Source organism: Oncorhynchus gorbuscha, linkage group LG07 (genome assembly GCF_021184085.1).
Source record: "Oncorhynchus gorbuscha isolate QuinsamMale2020 ecotype Even-year linkage group LG07, OgorEven_v1.0, whole genome shotgun sequence".
NCBI lineage: Eukaryota > Metazoa > Chordata > Actinopteri > Salmoniformes > Salmonidae > Oncorhynchus > Oncorhynchus gorbuscha.
This window is the reverse complement of record NC_060179.1, coordinates 25,265,621-25,287,241: the sequence shown is the minus strand read 5'-3', so window position 1 is coordinate 25,287,241 and position 21,621 is coordinate 25,265,621. Positions and strand designations below refer to the sequence as shown.

Genomic DNA, 21,621 nt, shown 5'->3' with positions numbered 1-21,621 from the left:
TTTGTGGTTGAAATTCACTGCTTGACTGAGGGATCTTACAGATAATTGTATGGTTGGTGTACAGAGATGCGTTAGTCATTCACAAATAATGTTAAACACTATTATTGCACACAAAGTGAGTCTTTTTAACTTATTATGTGACTTGTTAAGCACATTTTTACTCCTGAACTTATTTAAGCTTGCTATAACAAATGGGTTGAATACTTATACTTATTGACTTCAGCTTTTCATTTTTAATATATAAAAAAAACAAAAAATTTATAAAAACAATTCCACTTTGACATTATTGTGTCTAGGCCAGTGACCCAAACACTCAATTTAATCCATTTTAAATGCAACAAAACTTACAAAAAGTCAAGGGGTGTGAATACTTTTTGAAGGCACTGTAGATCAATGAATACAAAAATTCCTCATTGAAAATAATGGAGAAAATGTCCATATTCAGAAGTGGAAGTTACCTCTTAAAATGTGAAGGTTAAGTTGGAATGCAATAGAATGCAACACCACGATCAGTGACAGACTGGACATCTGGCATTCCAGGCAAATGCCAGACGGGCTGGTCTATTTCTAGCCCCAACATTCAGCTGTATGTTCCCCAGCAGTCACTAAAGCCCAGAATTAGTGCCCACTTAGTGTTACACTGCTATTTTATATAAAAGATCAGGACGTGACTAACTTTGTGCACCGGCTGGGATACCAAACGCCCTGCCTTCTAAAATGTTGGCTCAGTTAATAGTGGAGATAAAAAGTGATTCATTCATTAAAAATATATATATAAAAAGACCACTTACCCTAGAGTGCCACGCCCTGACATCGGCCCAGTCACGGGCGGCGGGCTAGGCGGCTTCTGTGTCGGCGGATTGGTCCTCGATAGTGTTCCTCCTCCTCCTCTGATTGGCTGATTATTTCCATGCTGCTGTTGAAAGAGAATAAATCAAGAAAGTTTAAGGCATTTAACATAGTGGTAGCATAAAAGACTAACTAGTATGACAACAGAAAAGTACTAAAGCTGATAGGCTTCCCAGATTCAGTATGCTACATCATTTCTGAGACATTCTAGCAAATTAGCAGACCGGTCTTTGACTAAGTCACAGGGCGGTTGGCCAGGTAAAACCCACAGGGGCTTCCTGCTAAACATTGTGACATGTTTGTTTAGGACATGGTGTTCTATCAAGCACATAAAAACAAACATATAATCAAAGCCAATAACTAAGGCCACGCCACAGCTAATATCAGAGTTTTTCATGACTCCTGGGGTTATTGTTTTAATAAGAAATATTCAAAAAAGGTGCATACATAATTTTATCTGGAAAACCCATACAGCGGATAAGATCATCATACACAGCTACACATATGAAGAGCGATTCAACACATTCATGTCAACATACCTATCATGATACAGTGCCTTCGGAAAGTATTCATACCACTTGACTTATTCTACATTTTGTTGTGTTACAGCCTGAACTCAAAATGTATTAAATTAATTATTTTTTTAAATCCATCTACACCTACACACACACACACACACAATACCCCATAATGCAATGTGATTTTTAAATATTTGAATGATTATTTCAAATGAAACACAGAAGTCAAATTTACGTAAGTATTCACACCCCTGAGTCAATACATGTTAGAATGACCTTTGGCAGCGATTACAGCTGTGAGCCTTTCTGGGTCTTTAAGAGCTTTGCACCTGGATTGTACAATATTTGCGCATTATTATTATTTTTTAATTCTTCAAGCTCTGTCAAATTGTCTATTGATCATTGCTAGACAACCATTTTCAAGTTTTGCCGTTGATTTTCAAGCCAATTTAAGTCAGCTGTAACTAGGGAACAAAGGAACGTACAATGTCGTCTCAGTAAGCAACTGCAGTGTATATTTGGCCTTGTGTTTTAAGTTACTGTCCTGCTGAAAATGTGAATTTGTCTCCCAGTGTCTGTTGAAAAGCAGACCGAACCAAGTTTTCCTCTAGGATTTTGCCTGGGCGTAGCTCTATTCCGTTTCTTGTTATCCTAAAAAAAACTCCCTAGTCCTTGTCGATGACAATCATACCAGTGGAGGCTGGTGGGAGGTGCTATAGAAGGGCAGGCTCATTGTAATGGCTGGAATAGAATTATTGGAACAGAGTCACATGTGTGATTTCCATTCCAGCCATCACAATGAGCCCGTCCTTCTATAGCACCTCCCACCAGCCTCCACTGAAGCATAACTATAACATTATGCAGCCACCACCACACTTGAAAATATGAAGAATGGCCCTCAGTGATGTGTTGGATATGCCCCAAACATAACACTTTGTATTTTAGACATAATGTTCATTTCATTGACACATTTTTTAGCAGTTTTACTTTAGTGTCTTGTTGCACTGGATGCATGTTTTGGAATATCTTTATTCTGTACTGGCTTCCTTCTTTTCACTCTGTCAATTAGGTTAGTGCTGTAGAGTAACTACAATGTTGTTGATCCATCCTCAGTTTTCTCCTATCACAACCATTAAACTCTGTTTGAAAGTCACCATTGGCCTCATGGTGAAATCACTGAGCGGTTTCCTTCCTCTCCGGCAACTGAGTTAGGAAGGACAACTGTATAATTTTAGTGACTGGGTGTATTGATACACCATCCAAAGTGTAATTATTAACATCACCATGCTTAAAGGGATATTCAAGGTCTACTTTTTTTTACCAATAGGTGCTCTTCTTTCCGAGGCATTGCAAAATCTCCCAGGTCTTCGTGGTTGAATGTGTGGTTGAAATTCTCTGCTCGACTGAGGAACCTCACAGTAAATGATATGATTGGGGAACAGAGATGAGGTAGTCATAAAAAAGTATGTCCATGTGTAGCATGGTTCGTTCTGCGTTGTGTACTTTTAAATAGGACGCTGCCAGTCCCGGAGGTCTGCTAGTTGAATTATTTTTTTATTTGCCCTGCACACGAAGAGGTAACACACATTATGTTAACCCTTGGCGCAGTCCTAGCTCTCAGGCACCTGCGCAAGCACATGGACACTCACTCAAACACTGTCCCAAGTGCTCACAAGTTACTATAGATAACAAGTTTCACAAAGCTCGCTAACTAGGGTAACATAAATCCTTATATTATCCACATTGTAACAAACTTATGGTAGCATAACAGTACATTGTGTAACATTATGACGGTTTTATATTAAGCAATTTCGGAGCCAAGGACAACATACCTTGCTAGCTGAAGGTCAGGCAAAATAGAAAAATAAGGGGGTATGGAAATACAGATAACCCGCGATGGGCCAAACCAAAATATACAAAACTTTTACAATCACATTTATGTACAATATTGATATGAAAAAGTGTTTGTACACCAAATAAAAGCATTAGTTATGCAGCTGTAATTAAATAAAAAAACACACTGAATTATTATTATTATTATCAAATTATTAATTAACATCCCCTCTTGACCTGGCCTATTTGAATTGGTCCTTGTGTGCAACTTGGTGCATAATCTAGGGGAACAACATCACACTGCTACACATGCAACATATTGAGTCGTTAAGCACATTTTTACTCTTGAACTGATGTTATCTTGCCAAAACAAAGAGGTTGAATACTTGACTCAAGACATGTCAGCTTTTAATTTAATTCATTTGTAAACATAATAAAAAATCAAATGAAAAATTATATCCGCTGACATTATGGGGTATTGTGTGTAGGCCAGTGACAAAACCTCAATTCAGGCTGTAACACAAGAAAATGTGGAAAAAGTCAAGGGGTGTGAATACTTTCTGAAGGCGCTGTACATTGACACGATAAGCTGTGCTACTAAGCCTCTGATAATGAAGGCTACAGCGGCAGCTGGACTTGGCCTACTTGTACTATGGATTGGTTTAGGGGGAAATAAGGAATCAAATACATGAGTAAAGTTGTTTTTTTTTGAAGCAGCTATGAATAGCAGACTACTACAGCAAGATGGGTCATGTGACAAACAGGACTTACCTTGGCTTTGAGCCACTTAACGTAGGTGGAAGAAAGAGGGAAGGAGGGAGAGAGAGAGAGAAGGTATATGTCAAAATCGCCATGTCTGAACGGTAAAAGAACCCAAATTACAGGAGACTTTTCACCACATTATTTACACTGAGTAAACATTTCTCAAGACCTGGGCAACAGTTGTTTGATGTCATTGCACTGCACCATAACAGTGTGGGGTCAAATGGTTGTTTTTGTCCCCTGTGTTGATTCATATCTACCACACCTACAAGTAGGAATTCTCACAAATCCATTTGGATGTTGCCATTGCGCATTGAAATGGGTATTTCAACACCTCAATGCATCATACTACTGAATAATGAAGAAAAAATATTTTTTAATTAAATAAAATATATATATACACAAAGTCCTTTTGTGTCTCCTCTTTGGAAACAATGTCAGTTCAGCGCATATGTACAAACTGACTGTCAAACTGTATTGCATCTTGGTGTAATTTTACAAATGATCATGAACGCTGAACCTATGCACTTATGCTCTAGGAAGAAAAGCAATTTCTCATAGACAGGTGCACTGTAATGTATGTTTGAGAGAGTCAAATAGAGAAACAGCTAGTGTTCACACCATGGGACTGCTCTGCACTACGACAAGCACCAAGTCAAGTGGGTCATCAATTATGCAGGCTCCCTATTGGCCATTCCGAGCGCATCACAAGAAACAAGATAAAACAGGAGGTTCTTGGGAAGGCCAATGTTAGGTAGATTCATCAAATGGAGTATAACGAAGCTATGTATGGTATATTCAAATCAAGAATGTGACACTGGAAAAAGAGGGTGCACCAAAGCTTTTTTGTTGTTGAAATATGGCTTATCATTAGGCCACAGGCACCAGTTCTTTCAGACAGGACCATTCCGTGTTGACTGATGGGAGGGTGTTGTTATCACAGTCCCAAACCAATGGGATTAGCATATCAAACTGTAGCTCAAAATCCCACCGTGCTGCGATCTCTATTGTAGGGACTGAGCAATGGGTGAAGGCTAAGGCAGAGTGGGGTTGGGTCAATGTTCAGGCCTGAGTGAGTCTAAGCAGGATTTGCCCATGCTTATATGCAACAGAAGAGTTTCAAAAAGAGTAGATGCATCCTCCTGGATGACTGAACCAGACTGCTCATACAGTAACGGTCAAAAGTTTGGACACACCTACTCATTCAAGGGTTTCTCTTTATTTGTACTATTTTCTACATTGTAGAATAATAGTTTAGACATCAAAACGATTAAATAACATATGGAATCATGTAGTAACCAACAAAGTGTGAAACAAATCAAAACATATGTTATATTTGAGATTCTTCAAAGTAGCCACCCTTTGCCTTGACAGCTTTGCACACTATTGGCATTCTCTCAACTAGCTTCATGAGGTAGTCACCTGGAATGCATTTCAATTAACAGGTGTGCCTTGTTAAAAGTTAATTTCTGGAATTTATTTCCTTCTTAATGGTCTGAGCCAATATATGCTCTGCAGCAGAGGTGACTCTGGGTCTTCCTTTCCTGTGGCGGTCCTCAAGAGAGCCAGTTTCATCATAGCGCTTGATGATTTTTGCGACTGCACTTGAAGATAAAGTACTTGAAATGTTCAGTAATGACTTAAAGTAATGATGGACACTGTCATTTCTCTTTGCTTATTTGAGCTGATCTTGCCATAATATGGACATTTACCAAATAGGGCTATCTTCTGTATACCACCCCTACCTTGTCACAACACAACTGATTGGCTGAAGGAAAGCAATTCCACATATGAACTTTTTTTTTTTACTCCCTTTTCTCCCCAATTTCGTGGTATCCAATTGTTTTAGTAGCTACTATCTTGTCTCATCGCTACAACTCCCGCATGGGCTCGGGAGAGACGAAGGTTGAAAGTCATGCGTCCTCCGATACACAATCCAACCAAGCCGCACTGCTTCTTAACACAGCGCGCATCCAACCCGGAAGCCAGCCGCACCAATGTGTCGGAGGAAACACCGTGCACCTGACAACCTTGGTTAGCGCGCACTGCGCCCGGCCCGCCACAGGAGTCACTAGTGCGCGATGAGACAAGTATATCCCTACCGGCCAAACCCTCCCTAACCTGGACGACACTAGGCCAGTTGTGTGTCACCCCACGGACCTCCCGGTCGCGGCCGGTTACGACAGAGCCTGGGTGCGAACCCAGAGTCTCGAACCACTGCGCCACCCGGGAGGCCTCACATATGAACATTTAACAAGGCACATCTGTTAAATGAAATGCATTCCAGGTGACTACCACAAGAAGCTGGTTGAGAGAATGCCAAGAGTGTGCAAAGCTGTCATCAAGGCAAAGGGAGGCTACTTTGAAGAATCTCAAATATAACATATGTTTTGATTTGTTAAACACTGTTGTTTACTACATGATTCCATTTGTTATTTAATCGTTTTGATGTCTAAACTATTATTCTACAATGTAGAAAATAGTCAAAATGGGGTTTTAGGCTCCATTTCTGTAAAGCACTGTGACAACTGCTGACGTCATAAAGGCTTCATAAAATACATGTGATTGATACATTTGATTGAGTGACAGATCCATATTCATAAATGCACTAACACAGTGCTAGACCTGGGCTATGACGTGAACGATGTGATTAAAGTGTAAAAGGGCAGGCTGTATGCCGATACTGCTTACACAGGGATGAGAGGAAGTGCTGAGCTAAGGGCCCTAGGAGGAAAAAGTCTGAGTCATCAGATAGCACTACGGATGACACCTTCAAGACATGTTGATGACACTTACTATATTATAAACATGCCATCTTCAAGCACTCAAGCACCCCCCCAAAACAGTGGCTCGAAACGGTTTCGTAATGGTAGTAAACGTTTTTAGAAGTACACCATCACTGGCAGCCGAGTTAAGGAGGCTATATTTTGTTCCCCATGTATCTAATACGACTTACCAAGGACGAAAAAGAACACATTCGTTGAGGAAACGAAGTCTAAAGCAACATCTGACATCTCCCCTGCATTCCTGAATGTGCTGACTAGATTAAGTGGCAGCTGACTGGGAAAATACATCTCATCTTCTGCCATAGTGTTGTGAAAAAGACGACGGCGGCCATACGCTTTAGGAGAGAACATGGTGATCCTCTGTATGGGTCAGCAGCTTAGATGGTCAATAGAATGTCATAGAGTTCAGTGAATACCATTAAGATATTTAACCTTCCATTCCTCCTCTCTTACTAGTCTCTCTTCTCTCCAACAGGGATACTGCAACATAATGTACATTAATTTGGTACCAATAGTGTGTGTGTGTGTGTGTGTGTGTGGGGGGGAGACAGTGCTTTGCACGGTTTCAGTGAAGACTGTGATGTTCCGGTGTCTTATAGATATTTCCACAGTACGAGTTTGGAATAATACTGTGAAATTGTGAAAACTATGATTATGCCGTTTTAGTGTAAGAGCAGTTGGAAAAGACCACCTGAAATTTCTGCCTATTTGGTGGGAGGGAGTTTTGGCCTTCAATGGTGACATCACCATGCAGTAAATTACACTGAAAATATATATTTTTAAACGCAACATGCAACAATTTCAAAGATTTAACTGAGTTAATAGTTCATATAAGGAAATCTGTCAATTGAAATGAATTCATTAGGCCCTAATCTATGGATTTCACATGACTGGGAATACAGATAAGCATCTGATGGTCACAGATACCTTGTAAAAAATTAAAACATTCTTAAAGGTAGGGCGGTGGATCAGAAAACCAGTCAGTATCTGGTTTGACCACTATTTGCCTCATGCAGCGCGACACATCTCCTTCACATACTGTTGATCAGGCTGTTGAGCATGCTGTCGTATACGTCGTTCCGGAACAATCTAAACAGGTTCAATGGGTGACATGTCTGGTGAGTAATGCAGGACATGGAGAAACTGGGACATTTTCAGCATCCAGGAATTATGTACAGATCCTTGCGTCATGGGGCCGTGCATTATCATGCTGAAACATGAGGTGATGGTGGTTGATGAATGGCAAGACAATGGGCCCCAGGATCTCATCAATGTATCTCTGCGCATTCAAATTGCCATCGATAAAATGCAATTGTGTTCATTATTAGTAGTTTATGCCTGCGCATACCATAACCCCACCGCCACCATGGGGCACTCGGTTTACAATGTTGACATCAGCAAACTGCTCACCAACACGACACCATACACACCGTCTACCATCTGCCCGGTACAGTTGAAACCGCGATTCATCCATGAAGAGCACACTTCTCCAGCGTACCAGTGGCCATCAAAGGTGAGCATTTGCCCACTGAAGTGGTAAAGAAAACATTCAATACTCTGGAAACAGCTCTGGTGGACATTCCTGCAGTCAGCATGCCAATTGTATGCTCCCTAAAAATGTGAGACATCTGTGGAATTGTGTTGTGTGACAAAACTGCACATTTTAGTGGGGCACAAGGTGTACCTGTGTAATGATCATGCTGTTAAATCTGCTTCTTGATATGACACCTGTCAGGTTAATGGATTATCTTGGCAAAGGGGAAATGTTCACCACCAAGATCGTAAACCAATTTGCGCACAATATTTTAGAGCTATAAGCTTTTTGTTCGTAAGGAAAATGTTGGGGATCTTTCATTTCTGCTCATGAAACATGTGAAACGAGTTAAACAAATCCAAATATATTTTACATTTGAGATTCTTCAAATTCTTCTTCACCCTTTGCCTTGAAGACAGCTTTTGCACACTTGGCATTCTCTCAACCAGCTTCATGAAGAATGCTTTTCCAACAGTCTTGAAGGAGTTCCCACATATGCTGAGCACTTGTTGGCTGCTTTTCCTTTACTCTGCGGTCCAACTCATAGTCACCTGAATTGCATTTCAATTAACAGGTGTGCCTTGTTAAAAGTTCATTTGTGGATTTTCATCCTTTGTTAATGTGATTGAGCCAATCAGTTGTGTTGTGACAAGGTAGGGGTGGTATAGAGAAAACGGTCTTTTACCAAATAGGGCTGAGTCCATATTATGGCAAGAACAGCTCAAATAAGCAAAGACAAGAACTTCTAAAGTTTCTTTAAGTGCAGTCACAAAAACCACCAATAAAATTGGCTCTCATGAGGACCCCCACAGGAAAGGAAGACCCAGCATTACCTCTCCTTCACAGAGTTCAACTAACAGACACATCTCAACATCAACATTTTGAAATGTTTTTTTTCTTCCACCTTTATTTAAGCAGGTAGGCCAGCTGAGAACAAGTTCTCATTTAAAACTGCGACCTGGCTAAGATTTTAAAAAGCAGTGTGACATAAACAACACAGAATTACACATGGGATAAGCAAACAGTCAATAACACAATAGAAATCGGTATACAGTGTATGCAAATTGAGGAAGGAGGTAAGGCAATAAATAGGCCATAGTAGCAAAGTAATTACAATTCAGCAATTGACACTGGAATGATAGATGTGCAGATGAGGATGTGCAAGTAGAAATACTGGTGTGCAAAAGAGCAGATTTTTTTTATTAAATTTTTTTAAATATGGGGATAAGGTAGGTAGTTGGTTGGATGGGTTATTTACAGCTGGGCTATGTACAACTGCAGCGATCGGTAAGATGCTCTGACAGCCGATGCTTGAAGTTAGTGAGGGATATATAAGTCTCCAACTTCAGTGATTTTTGCAATTCGTTCCAGTCATTGGGAGCAGAGAACTGGAACGAAAGGCGGCCAAAGGAAGTGTTGGCTTTGGGGGATGACCGGTGAAATATTGCTGCTGGAGCGCGTGTGGACGTTGCTATGGTGACCAGTGAGCTGAGATAAGGCGGAGCTTTACCTAGCAAAGACTTATAGATGACCTGGAGCCAGTGGGTTTGGCGATGAATATTTTTTATTTTTTATTTTTTTATTTTACCTACCTATTTAACTAGGCAAGTCAGTTAAGAACAAATTCTTATTTTCAATGACGGCCTAGGAACAGTGGGTTAACTGCCTGGTCAGGGGCAGAACGACAGATTTGTACCTTGTCAGCTCAGGGATTTGAACTTGCAACCTTCCGGTTACTAGCCCAACGCTCTAACCACTAGGCTACCCTGCCGCCCCATGTAGCGAGGACCAACCAACGAGAGCATACAGGTCGCAATGGTGGCTAGTATATGAGGCTTTGGTGACAAAACGGATGGCACTGTGATAGACTGCATCCAATTTCCTGAGTAGAGTTGGAGGCTATTTTGTAAATGACATCGCCGAAGTCAAAGATCGGTAGGATAGTCAGTTTTACAGGGGTATGTTTGGCAGCATGAGTGAAGGAGGCTTTGTTGCGAAATAGGAAGCCGATAGATTTAATTTTGGATTGGAGATACTTAATATGAGTTTGGAAGGAGAGTTTACAGTCTAGCCAGAAACCTAGGTATTTATAGTTGTCCACATATTCTAAGTCAGAACCTTCATGGTCAAATTGCTGCAAAGAAACCACCAATAAGAAAACTTGCTTGGGCCAAGAAACACGAGCAATGGACATTAGACCGGTGTAAATCTGTCCTTTGGTCTGATGAGTCCAAATTTGAGATTTTTGGTTCCAAGCACTGTGTCTTTGTGAGACGCAGAGTAGGTGAACGGATGATCTCCATGTGTGGTTCCCACTTTGGAGCATGGAGGTGTGATGGTGCTTTGCTGGTGACACCGTTTGTGATATATTTAGAACTCAAGTCACACTTAACCAGCATGGCTACCACAGCATTCTGCAGCGATATGCCACCCCACCTGGTTTGCGCTTAGTGGGGCTATCATTTGCTTTTCAACAGGACAATGACCCAAAACACACCTCCAGGCTGTGTATGGGCTATTTGACCAAGGAGAGTGATGCAGTGCTGCATCAGAGGACATGGCCTCAATGACAATCAGATGACAATCACCAAACCTCAACCCAACTAAGCTGGTTTGGGAGGAGTTGGTCCGCAGAGTGATGGAAAAGCAGCCAACCAGTGCTCAGCAAATGTGGGAACTCCTTCAAGACTATTGGCAAAGCATTCCTCATGAAGCTGGTTGAGATAATGTCAAGAGTGTGCAAAGGTGTCATCAAGGAAAAAGGGTGGCTACTTTGAAGTATCTCAAATAGAAAATATATTTTGATTTGTTTAACACTTTTGGTTATTACATGATTCCATGTGTTATTTCATAGTTTTGATGTCTTTACTATTATTCTACAATGTAGAAAATAAAGAAAAACCCATGAATGAGTAAGTGTGTACAAACTTTTGACCGGTACTGTATATACATTACGTATTGTCACATATACTAAGTACACAAAACATTAAAAACACCTGCTCGTTCCATGGCATAGACTGACAAGGTGAATCCAGGTGAAAGCTATGATCCCTTATTGATGTCACTTGTTAATACCACTTCAAAATCAGTGTAGATGAAGGAGAGGAGACAGGTTAAATAAGGATTTTTAAGCCGAGACAATTGTGACATGGATTGTGTGTACAGCGCATTTGGAAAGTTTTCAGACCTCGACCTTTTCCACATTTTGTTACAGCCTTTTTCTAAAATTGATTGTTTTTTCCCCTCAATCTACAAACAATATCCCATAATGACAAAAAGCAAAAACTGATTTTTGAAATTGTAGCATATATAATTGGAGATATATATATATATATAACATTTACATAAGTATTCAGACTCTTTACTCATTACTTTGTTGAAGAATCTTTGGTAGCAATTACCGCCTCGAATCTTCTTGGGTATGACATTCTCAAGCTCTGTCAGGTTGGATGGAGAGACTCGTTGCACAGCTATTTTCAGGTCTCTCCAGAGATGTTAGATCGTGTTCACGTCTGGGCTCTGGCTGGGCCACTCAACGACATTGAGACTTGTCCCGAAGCCACTCCTGCGTTGTCTTGGCTGTGTGCTTAGGATCATTATCCTGTTGGAAGGTGAACATTTGCCCCAGTCTGAGGTCCTGAGCGCTCTTGAGTAGGTTTTCATGGATCTCTGTACTTTACTCTGTTAATCTTTCCCTTGATCCCGACTAGTCTCCCAGTCTCTGCCTCTGAAAAACATCCCCACAGCATGATGCTGCCACCACCATGCGTCACTGTAGTGATGGTGCAAGGTTCTCTCCAAACATGACACTCGGCATTCAGGTCAAATAGTTCAATCTTGGTTTCATACGACCAGAGAATATTGTTTCCCATGGTCTGAGAGTCCTTTAGGTGCCTTTTGGCAAACTCCAAGCGGGCTGTCATGTGCCTTTAACTGAATGGCTTCCATCTGGCCACACTACCATGAAGGCCTGATTGATGGAGTGCTGCAGAGATGGTTGTCCTTCTAGAAGGTTCTCCCATCTCCACAGATGAACTGTGGAGCTCTGTCAGAGTGACCATCGGGTTCTTGGTCACCTCCCTCGGTTTGTTTTTAATAAAAATGTATGAAAACCTGTTTTCACTTTGTCATTATGGGGTATGGTGTGCAGATTGACAGGGCCAATGTTTTATTCAATCCATTTTAGAACAAGGCTGTAACGTAATAAAATGTGAAAAAAGTCAGGGGGTCTGAATACTTCCCAAATGCACTGTGTCATTCAGAGGGTGAATGGGCAAGACAAAAAATGTAAGTGCCTTTGAACAGGGTCTGGTAGTAGGTGCCAGGGGCAATGCTTTGTGTCAAGAACTGCAACACTGCTGGGGTTTTCACGCTCAACAGTTTCTCGTGTGTATCAAGAATTGTCCACAACCCAAAGGACATCCAGCCAACTTGACAACTGTGGGAAGAATGTGTTGTTTGAAAATATAGTTCCTAACCGCTCTGCCAATAACAGGTCATTTTCAAAACTACTCCCCGACAGTCCTAGCAAAATTATTTATTGAGAAACTTGCTAAGAAGCTACTTTAGTTTCTCTTTGGCCATTGTAATGTAAAACAATAACCGTAAGGTACTTCATTCTTGCCCAGAAATGATTTGATTTTGAGATAAAAACAGCTGCATTGGACCTTTAATAATACAAGATTGCCTTTTGTCAATGTTTACTTACTAAAAGCTTTTATTAACACATTTAGTCATACAAATACACATGATTTAAATGAATGTGTGATATCTAAACACAGACTCATGTGGCCAGTTTTACAGTTGGCTGGAGATTAGACATGATTCAAACTGCCATCTTGGCAGCATTGATTATGGTCAGTAAGTAAAGCATGGCATAGTGATTCTATAGGGCCCTAACAGCTTTCTGCTACCCCCCCTTCTGTTATTGTAGGCAGAATATCAATTAATGCAGAGTATTGATGTTAAATATTGACTTCCTCTCTGGGCTGTGAGAGGAGAGGGGTAATAAATGCCTTCCCAGGCCTTATGTAGTGAGTGAGTGAGTGAGTGAGTGAGTGAGTGAGTGAGTGAGTGAGTGAGTGAGTGAGTGAGTGAGTGAGTGAGTGAGTGAGTGAGTGAGTGAGTGAGGTTCTGTGTGCGCGTAGTCCCTCCCACTCTTAACAGCCTCTAGCCTAATGTGGGATTCACAACCACCAGACGTGTACTGCACAATGAATCAGTGTGGATTACACCCAGTGGGACAAGTGGGTGTTAGGTCCTCCAAATGGAAACATCAAATGATTCTTGGAAGGATGCATATAATGGTAATGGGCTCCATAATGTGAAAGAGAGGGAGTGAGAACCTTTAAAGGGGGAATAAAGCTACACTAGATCATTCTAAGGCCCCATAAACCTTCATTCTGCACTTATTGACGAAGGGACATTTGAAATATCAGCAGACTTCAAACGGATGGACTAAAGTCGAAACATGATGTTCCATCGTTAAATCAAAGCTTACGGTACATGTACATTACTCTTTATTCAGTTTTCAATCATCTTTCTGTTGTCACAATGTAATATGACAGGTATCTTGATAGTGTTATAACAGCTTACAGTCATTTAGACCAACCATGATTTGTCACCTATGTGTGGACATTATGACATGACAGAGCGCCATGGTGGTTAACATGGTTATTTGAAGCCTTTTCAGTTTACATCAGCCCCCACACACACACACACCACTCTGTTGTGACATACAAGTCCTATGTGATTTGTGGGCTTGTAAATTGAGAGAGACATGATGGCTTTTATCCTGCCTTATCATTGACCATCCCTTCTACTGGTCGACAACGGTGGCCACTTAATCCAATCTGCCCGACAGCAGCGATTGATTGATTTATGGGGGGGTTACAATCGGAGGGGAGATTGAGGTCACAAAATGGCCCCGGTCAACGGGGCTCTGAAGCCGCTGTCATAACGGCCTATATAACCTTTAACATTAACCCTAGGGCCTCTACTACTCAATAATTTGTTTGCCAGCAACAAAGTATGGGCTGCATTTAAAGAACGCAAGTCTTGAGAGAATGCTTTGAAAGAAACTTGAAAAGAAAACAATATTTCAGTGTTACCATGGCTTCATTAAATTGTTACTCTCTATTTCTGAGAGCCCAGCTCAATATCAGAGAGAAATGGGAGAAACTGATCACGAGGGCGGTTCAGAAGTAAGTGCTTTTAAAAAGTCAGAAATTAATCTCTGGGTTGTTCCATGAAATGGGTGCCTTTTGCGAACTAGAAATTGTGCACAAATATTGGATTTTAAAAGCCTGGTAAATTAAACGTAGTGCCTTTAATATAGACGACATGGAAAATTCAATAAATCAGATTTTTTATAGCTAACAAACAACAAATTGTTAGATTACTTGTTAGATATATTACTGCATGGTCGGAACTAGAAGCACAAGCATTTCGCTACACTCACATTAGCATCTGCTAACCATGTGTATGTGACAAATAAAAAGACTTTCTACATTTTGACATGTCCCTCTGTGCATCCTCTGACTTCAAGGAAGATTTTAACCCACTTCATTTCTGACCACAACCACAAGTTTTCACCATCATTAAAATAACTAGTGTTTTACGTTGCTTTGACAAAGTAATTTCCGAAGATTACAGTATATATATATTTTTTTACATATACCCTTTAAAATGAGGTGAAATAAAGTAGTATCTCCAATCAAAAATGCATATTTTGATAGGTAAAATCAAATGTTAATTGTGTAGATAATCCTATTTGAAAATTAAACGTCTCAATCATAATCTGTTCAAAAGTTATTGGAGTTTTTAGCCTTGTATGATGGCCAGAGTTAGGGTGACTAAATCAATGGAGGCCAGATAATTGTTTTTTCAGCTAGGCAGGTTTCTGTGCAAGAATAAAGTCTACTGGCTACCTGACAGGCTCACTTTCTGTTGAACTCATCATATTTCTCCTTGAATCTGCAGAAGATAAAACAATAGAGGTAAAATGGATATTGATTGAGACATGACGTAGTATTTTCATATTTTAGAACATATTCGTTCGAAATTCCTTTTATTTTTCGAAGACTTCTAACAAAAACAAGCGTCTCTCAACAGAGCACTGAGCGTATATAATGAATAATCTTTTTATTTTCAAATCCTTTTACATTTAATTAAGCTCGTGTCATCCTAATTGTACTTTTAATGACCTGCGGAAACAACGTTGAACGACCACAAAATTTAAAATCCTCATAAGCGGTTGCGAGGAACCTGCACAGCTCAGTCAGCAGTGCTAATTATCGGATGTAGTAGGTTACGAAGTCCGACTTTTCAGATATCATGTTAATGATATGCTAGAGAAAGAACCTACCGAATGACTCGGAACATGAAGAAGCATATTTGTCTTGGTAAAATGCATTTTATAACAAAAAGAAGTACCAATTTCATCATCAAAGTGTACTCTGGCCAGAGTGGGTGGACACCCTACACCAAGTTACCCTACTCAAAAAGGCACCTAAATGGTGGAACGACCCCTTTTACTCACCCTTTTCACAGAGCTCTCTAAGAGTAGCTCAGTTTTTTTTAGAAAGCTATCAATTCTATCAATCCTTAGTTGATTCCAACCCCCCGCCCTGGGTCCAACAGAGAATATTCAGAGAATATTCCTGCATGGTCAGCTATGTGTATTCTATTCTATGAAAATGAGACGGTGAGAAAGACAAAGAGAGCGAGAAGGAGGAAGAGTGAGAAAGACAAGGATATGGAGTAAAGGGGGAGGGGATAAAAGGGAACTAAACAAACAGAGAGAGAGAGAAAGTGGAGAGAAGAAAACAAACACACACGGAGGGAGAGAGACAGAAAAATGTAAAAGAGTTGTATAGAAATAATGGATGGAGAACCATTGGAATACTTGACACAAATAAGAAATGAGGAAAGGACCCCAAAAAGTAGACGAGGGATAAAGAGAGAACGACAGGAGACACGAAGCTCACCTTGACCCCGTGGCCCACATCGTCCAGCACGTTGTAGTCGATGGGCTTCCTGATGTATCGGACCGGCCGCTCCATGTTGGCAGGGGCGATGATCTTGTGGGTCCTCGACGTGTTCTTGTTGGTGGTGAGGATCCCGATCTCTCGCCTGGCCACCTTCTCCTTGTGGATGTCCACCGTCTAGAGACACGGGAGGGGGTGGGAAGATATGATAAGTGCCTTATACAAGAGCTGTGGGACATAGAGCAGGGACCTTTGATTGAATTACAAACTTGTCATATAGTAACTAAAGCAGGTTTAATTGAATCATGTCGTGGCGGTTTTCATCACCATGCTCGCAATCCCTTTACGTAGCTGGTACACACCAGCAAAATCAATTACAGTGCATAATGGAAGCCGAACGGAAGCCGTAATGACCCGCTATGTACAGACCATGATGCCTTTGGCTTACCTCCAAAACCGTTAGTGACATGTTGTTCAAGGCCGTCATAAATGAACAAAGACTACGGTGAAGAAAACTCACTTGTACCACCAATAACTCATTCTTGAGTGATGGTGATTCCCGGATATTATCATTTAGGAAGGTAGGTAGCGTATGTGCCCTCTTGAAACAGTAAGCCTCCGGCTATTTCAATGGATGACTTGTGCCACCTAAACTCAGCAAAGCACCAGGAATAAGGTCTACTAGCAATGCAATCATTTGAGAATCCAATATTATTATTTTTTTTAAACTACAGGCATAAAGCATGTGCATTCATTAAAGACACAGAAACCTATACTTGATTCATACGTCAGTATAATCAAATGTAAATACACAGGGTCCTACAATGCATTTTTCGATCCATTATAACTAAATCTTCAATGTTAGAAGGCTGATAAAACAATGAAGCACAAGGCCAAAATGTGATACATTATTGAAGTTTCATGAAGAGAAAGGAGTGTTTTGCTTCTGTAAATGATGGCTGTTTGATAAATCGCCTACTGCTCTAAAACTGACTAATTGTCTCATCCTTTCATTTATAGGCTCCAGTCCACCACTTCTGTTAAGACCCATGGGCATAAGCATAGCAACAAAGTGTGTGTGCTTGAGAGAGAGCGAAAGAGTGGGAGAAAGTTTGTTGTGAGTGAGAGTGAATGTGTTGGTGTGTGTGTGTGTGAATAGTTTGGAGGTATGCATGTGCACACACTGCGGTATGAACCAGGTCTAACCAAGGCCTACACACACAGAGAGGATCTCTAAAGTTGACCCTTCCCTGAGGACCACGCCACACAGTATGCACCATTGAATTTCAGGGCGACACTCAAACTCTCTGCCAACTACACTTACATTACGAGTCAGGGAAGCACTGGGCCTTCCTCAGCCGTAAGAACCCGGGGTGTGACGGTTCTTTGAGAGTTGTCTGAGGTTGTTTGTCATCACTGTACTGTGTCGAGACTGTTTCCTGAAGTATGCTGCTTCCAAAGACTGAGAAAGACGCTGGAGATATCAAAGATCCCACGCAGACTGACAGTAATGAGAGCAGAGTATTGTGACGGGGTGCAGAAGAGCTATGAAAGGCTCCGTCTTATCAGCTGGAAAGGAACAGTTATTCTTTTCAAGATTCCCTTTTTGATTGGATTGTTTTCATGTTCAAGCAACAGGGATTTTCTCACAGCGTCTAAGGAGAAGAGAGAACTGTTCAGTTCGGCAAGTGATGGGTGATCAGTCACAGTTCTACCCATCACAACAAGCACAACCATCACAACCAACATGAAGTCTATCAAAAATGATCACCGTCAAATGTCAACGTTTTCCCATTCTCTCCTTTCCCGGGCTCCAATCGGGTATAGAAGAGCCATAGAGGAAATGATCTTCCTCCGAGGAGATGAAAGGGGACCAATGTCAGCCGAGGGCCGGCCGGGTAGTCAAACCAACGGTTTTCTCAGGGGAGGGAATGCTGGCCGGAGCCAACAGACAGAGGATTCCATTCATGCCACAGACAGACAGGACTCTGGACTTTGAGTCTCCCTTATCTCGGAGAAGAGAGAATTAACTAGAGTTTGTTAGGTAGCGTTTGCACTGTTAGCGTCGTAACAATAAGTTGGTGTCATCTACTTCTGTATACCGGTAGTTACTTCATTACCAGCGCATGCGTAATATTTGCTCCCATACAAATCCTCCCCATGATCCATAAAGAAACAATATTCTCTTCAAAATGCCTTGTGTATTTGTATGAGTTAAAAGGAGAAAGGGGGTGAGGTCGAGTACAGTAGTCCATTATGACTTGTGATTGGACGGCAGGACATAAGTGCACTTTATTCAAAAGGTCTAGTCCAACAAACTCTTCAATGTGTATGGCACTGAGCCGTGGACCAAACGTCCTCCAAAACATGCTGGTCTACCATTAGAGTGATAAGGCTGTTTTCAAAACTCAACATCCAATAACTGAGCAAAGTGACAGGGAAGGTTTACAGCAGGCTTTCGCCAACACTGAATTATGAACGCCGGGGTACTGGGAAAATAAAATAACCCCAACACTGGTCCCAGGAAATCAATTCTCAGTTAGATCAAGAGGTTCAGTGAGTGGTTTGCCGAGAGCAGTGAGGACTGATGGTCGGAGGAGTGGAGTTAAGTGTTCCTGGCCGTATTCCAACAGTCCAGTCTATGACCTTACCTCGCCCTATTCCACACCCACAACAGAGCAACGTCGGGGGGGGGGGGGGGGGATAAATGTCTGTTGGGGGTTAGATTCCGTTGTAAAGAAACAGGCTTGGTGGTTTGAGAAATCACTGTTTTGTTAGTAGGATGACTCAACGGCAGTTGTCACTTGTCACCAAGTGGTAAGCTACTTGTGGATACGGTTACAGTAAGTTGTTCCCGCAATGATTATTAATTTAACAACCTCTTTAGAGGCTTCTGGAAAAGTTCAGCTGTAGGAAGTGAACGTCGCGCAGAAGGAAAACTAGGACCATAGCTAAAGAACCTGTCAGGGATATACCGCAGCTGGACTTGGAAACTGACCCATGATGTTAGAATGCACTAACGCTCCTTATCAGAGTACACAGAGTAGCACAAACAGCAGCGCAGCTGGCATCGGGTGGAAGTTCATACCCTTCCTGTGAGAGAAGAAAATAGCTTTGCTGAAGTAAGGCTCACAAATGTTACACAAGTGTTAAGACTTTGAGAGACAAAGTATTAGGGATTTCTTAAAGAACAAAAAAAAGGATTTCGACCGCAATTGATGTGTGCTCAATCAAAATGTCCCTGTTCAGTATCAAACTGGCTGCTCTGTCACACATCCACACCAAAGGTCCTTTCCTCGTGAATGTTAAACTAGTATTGTGGAAAGCTTAAATGGGAATGCATGGTGAATAGCTTTTCCCTTCCAGTCTCAAACCAGACAAAGAGTTCAATCAATGATGTTTTTCCAGAATGACTTTTGCTGACCAGTGCTGAACTAGCTAAATAAAAAAAGAACCTTTTCAGGTCTACAGCTGAGCACAATACCAGCCGATTTGCGTTTGTACTTCAGGAGGCTGTCTGGAGTTCTGCTGAATAGACCTTGCCCAGCTGGAAGGACGATTCACATGTGTTCTCAATCATTGTCATCCACATGCCCCGAGTCAGCTCGCTTCTATCCCAGAACACACTGGGCAGCCTTGGTTTGGCCTTCTCTGTCAACAAGCCTTTAGGAATGTGTGAGTGCAAGTGTGTTCGTGTGGAAATGAAGGAGCTCCTCCCCTTTTCCTTTTTCTCTACTTCTTATCTCTTGGACCTTTATTCTTCTCCCTCTCCTCCTCTTCATCATCAACATCTCCTCTTGTCCTCTTTTCTTGCCTTCCTTTGCTTTTTGATTTCCATCATGCTCCATTTTCCCCCCACTCACCTCATCCCCTCCTTCTGCCCCTCCTCTCTTTCCACTCACCCACCTCACACCCAGTGAATAGTCACCCTCGTCCATGATTGGAGGACCTTGGTCACCATTTGTCTTGCTGCCAGTTCATTCCTTCCCCATCATACCTCTACCAGCTGGTGTCCATGGCTATTTCAGGACATTAAAGCAAATGTCATTTTTTGAAGATGAGGAAGTAATCACTTCCATTTGGGCTGTGGGTGGCTGGTCAACCTTTTCGCTGTACACCAACACTGTGGTTGCTATGTGGGATTGTTGTGTCCTTCGTAGCAGCAACAAGAAACTACTTCAGTGAAGAATTGTCAAGAGTACTTTCTCTCAATATTGTGAGAAACAAGCTCAGAACATGGTTCAAAATGTCTGCTGTAACTAGTTCCCCCAAGTGGTACAGACTAGTATAAGTGGAATCCCATACAGAGTGATGATGGATCCCGGCTGGAGGATGTCTCAGACTAATGGGGTTGGTGGGGTTGTTGACCCCGGTCTCCCTCCCTCTCTATATTGATTTACACCTCAACTGATTCCCCAGACAGTGTGGGGGGGGGGAGTGGAGTGGAGGAGCAGGGGAGAGAATTGACACATTTACACAAGGGCCCTCCACATCAGCAGGGGGATTATAAATCTCACACAGGCAGGGCAGAGAATCAAAAGAACCGGGAATGGAATTTCAGAGCCTTTCGTAAACCTGGCTTGACATCTGTCTTCAGACATACCGTACACACACGCTGTTCTGTAGAAATCAGGGAGAGGGAGAGATAGAAAAATGAGAATCTCCATACTTTGATATTCTGCAGAGAGTTGTCTTCACTGCTGTAACTGACAGAAATAAAATTGGCAGTTTCAGCGCTTTGGCAGCATGGTCGGAGGATGATAGCCGCAATAAAAACGGCAGCTTTGCACAAATCCATGGACGGACAGAAATCCAACAGATCTGTAGCCATACGGTTGGGCTGGGTGAACATTAACAGACAAATATGCCCTTCATGCCACTGTGTGTGTGTGTGTGTGTGTGTGTGTGTGTGTGTGTGTGTGTGTGTGTGTGTGTGTGTGTGTGTGTGTGTGTGTGTGTGTGTGTGTGTGTGTGTGTGGTTAGCTCAACTGGACAAAATGTGCCAATGGTTAATAATAGAGTTGAACCATACATGATTATATTTGGACAGAAAGAGAAAACTGCAATGCCCAGATGTTTCAGCAAACTGGCAGAGTCAGCGGCTTCCTGGAGAGATACTGTTTTTGTTGGGTGGTATCTAAAACCCGAACCGTTTGAGCTACAAACTAATAAGTCATTACCATCGAAAGATGACCCTCACGATCAGGGCAGTGTCGGTTGTTTTACTCTTCGACATCCACAAGCTTCTCCGGCAGTCGTCTGAACTCTGTCGCAGATGTCCTAATTTTGAAGAGGTCTTCTCGGAAAAATCAACTGTCCAGACCGAATGGTTGGAGCAACAAACTAATGCC

At 41.7% G+C, this 21,621-nt stretch overlaps 1 protein-coding gene across 12 annotated transcripts in view; it reads right to left on the bottom strand.

Moving 5' to 3' along the window:
- Positions 1 to 21,621, bottom strand: part of LOC124039692 (abl interactor 1-like) — a 75,001-nt gene that overhangs the window by 26,686 nt on the left and 26,694 nt on the right. For 4 of the 12 annotated variants that reach the window (XM_046355921.1, XM_046355925.1, XM_046355927.1 and 1 more), the window contains exons 3-5: positions 16,271 to 16,447; positions 3,972 to 3,986; positions 792 to 916 (exon numbers count right to left, since the gene is read on the bottom strand). In XM_046355921.1, coding sequence (XP_046211877.1) covers positions 792 to 916; positions 3,972 to 3,986; positions 16,271 to 16,447 — 317 coding nt within the window. The remainder of the gene's footprint in view (positions 1 to 791; positions 917 to 3,971; positions 3,987 to 16,270; positions 16,448 to 21,621) is intronic. The other 8 variants (XM_046355922.1, XM_046355928.1, XM_046355931.1 and 5 more) reach the window with 3 other exon arrangements.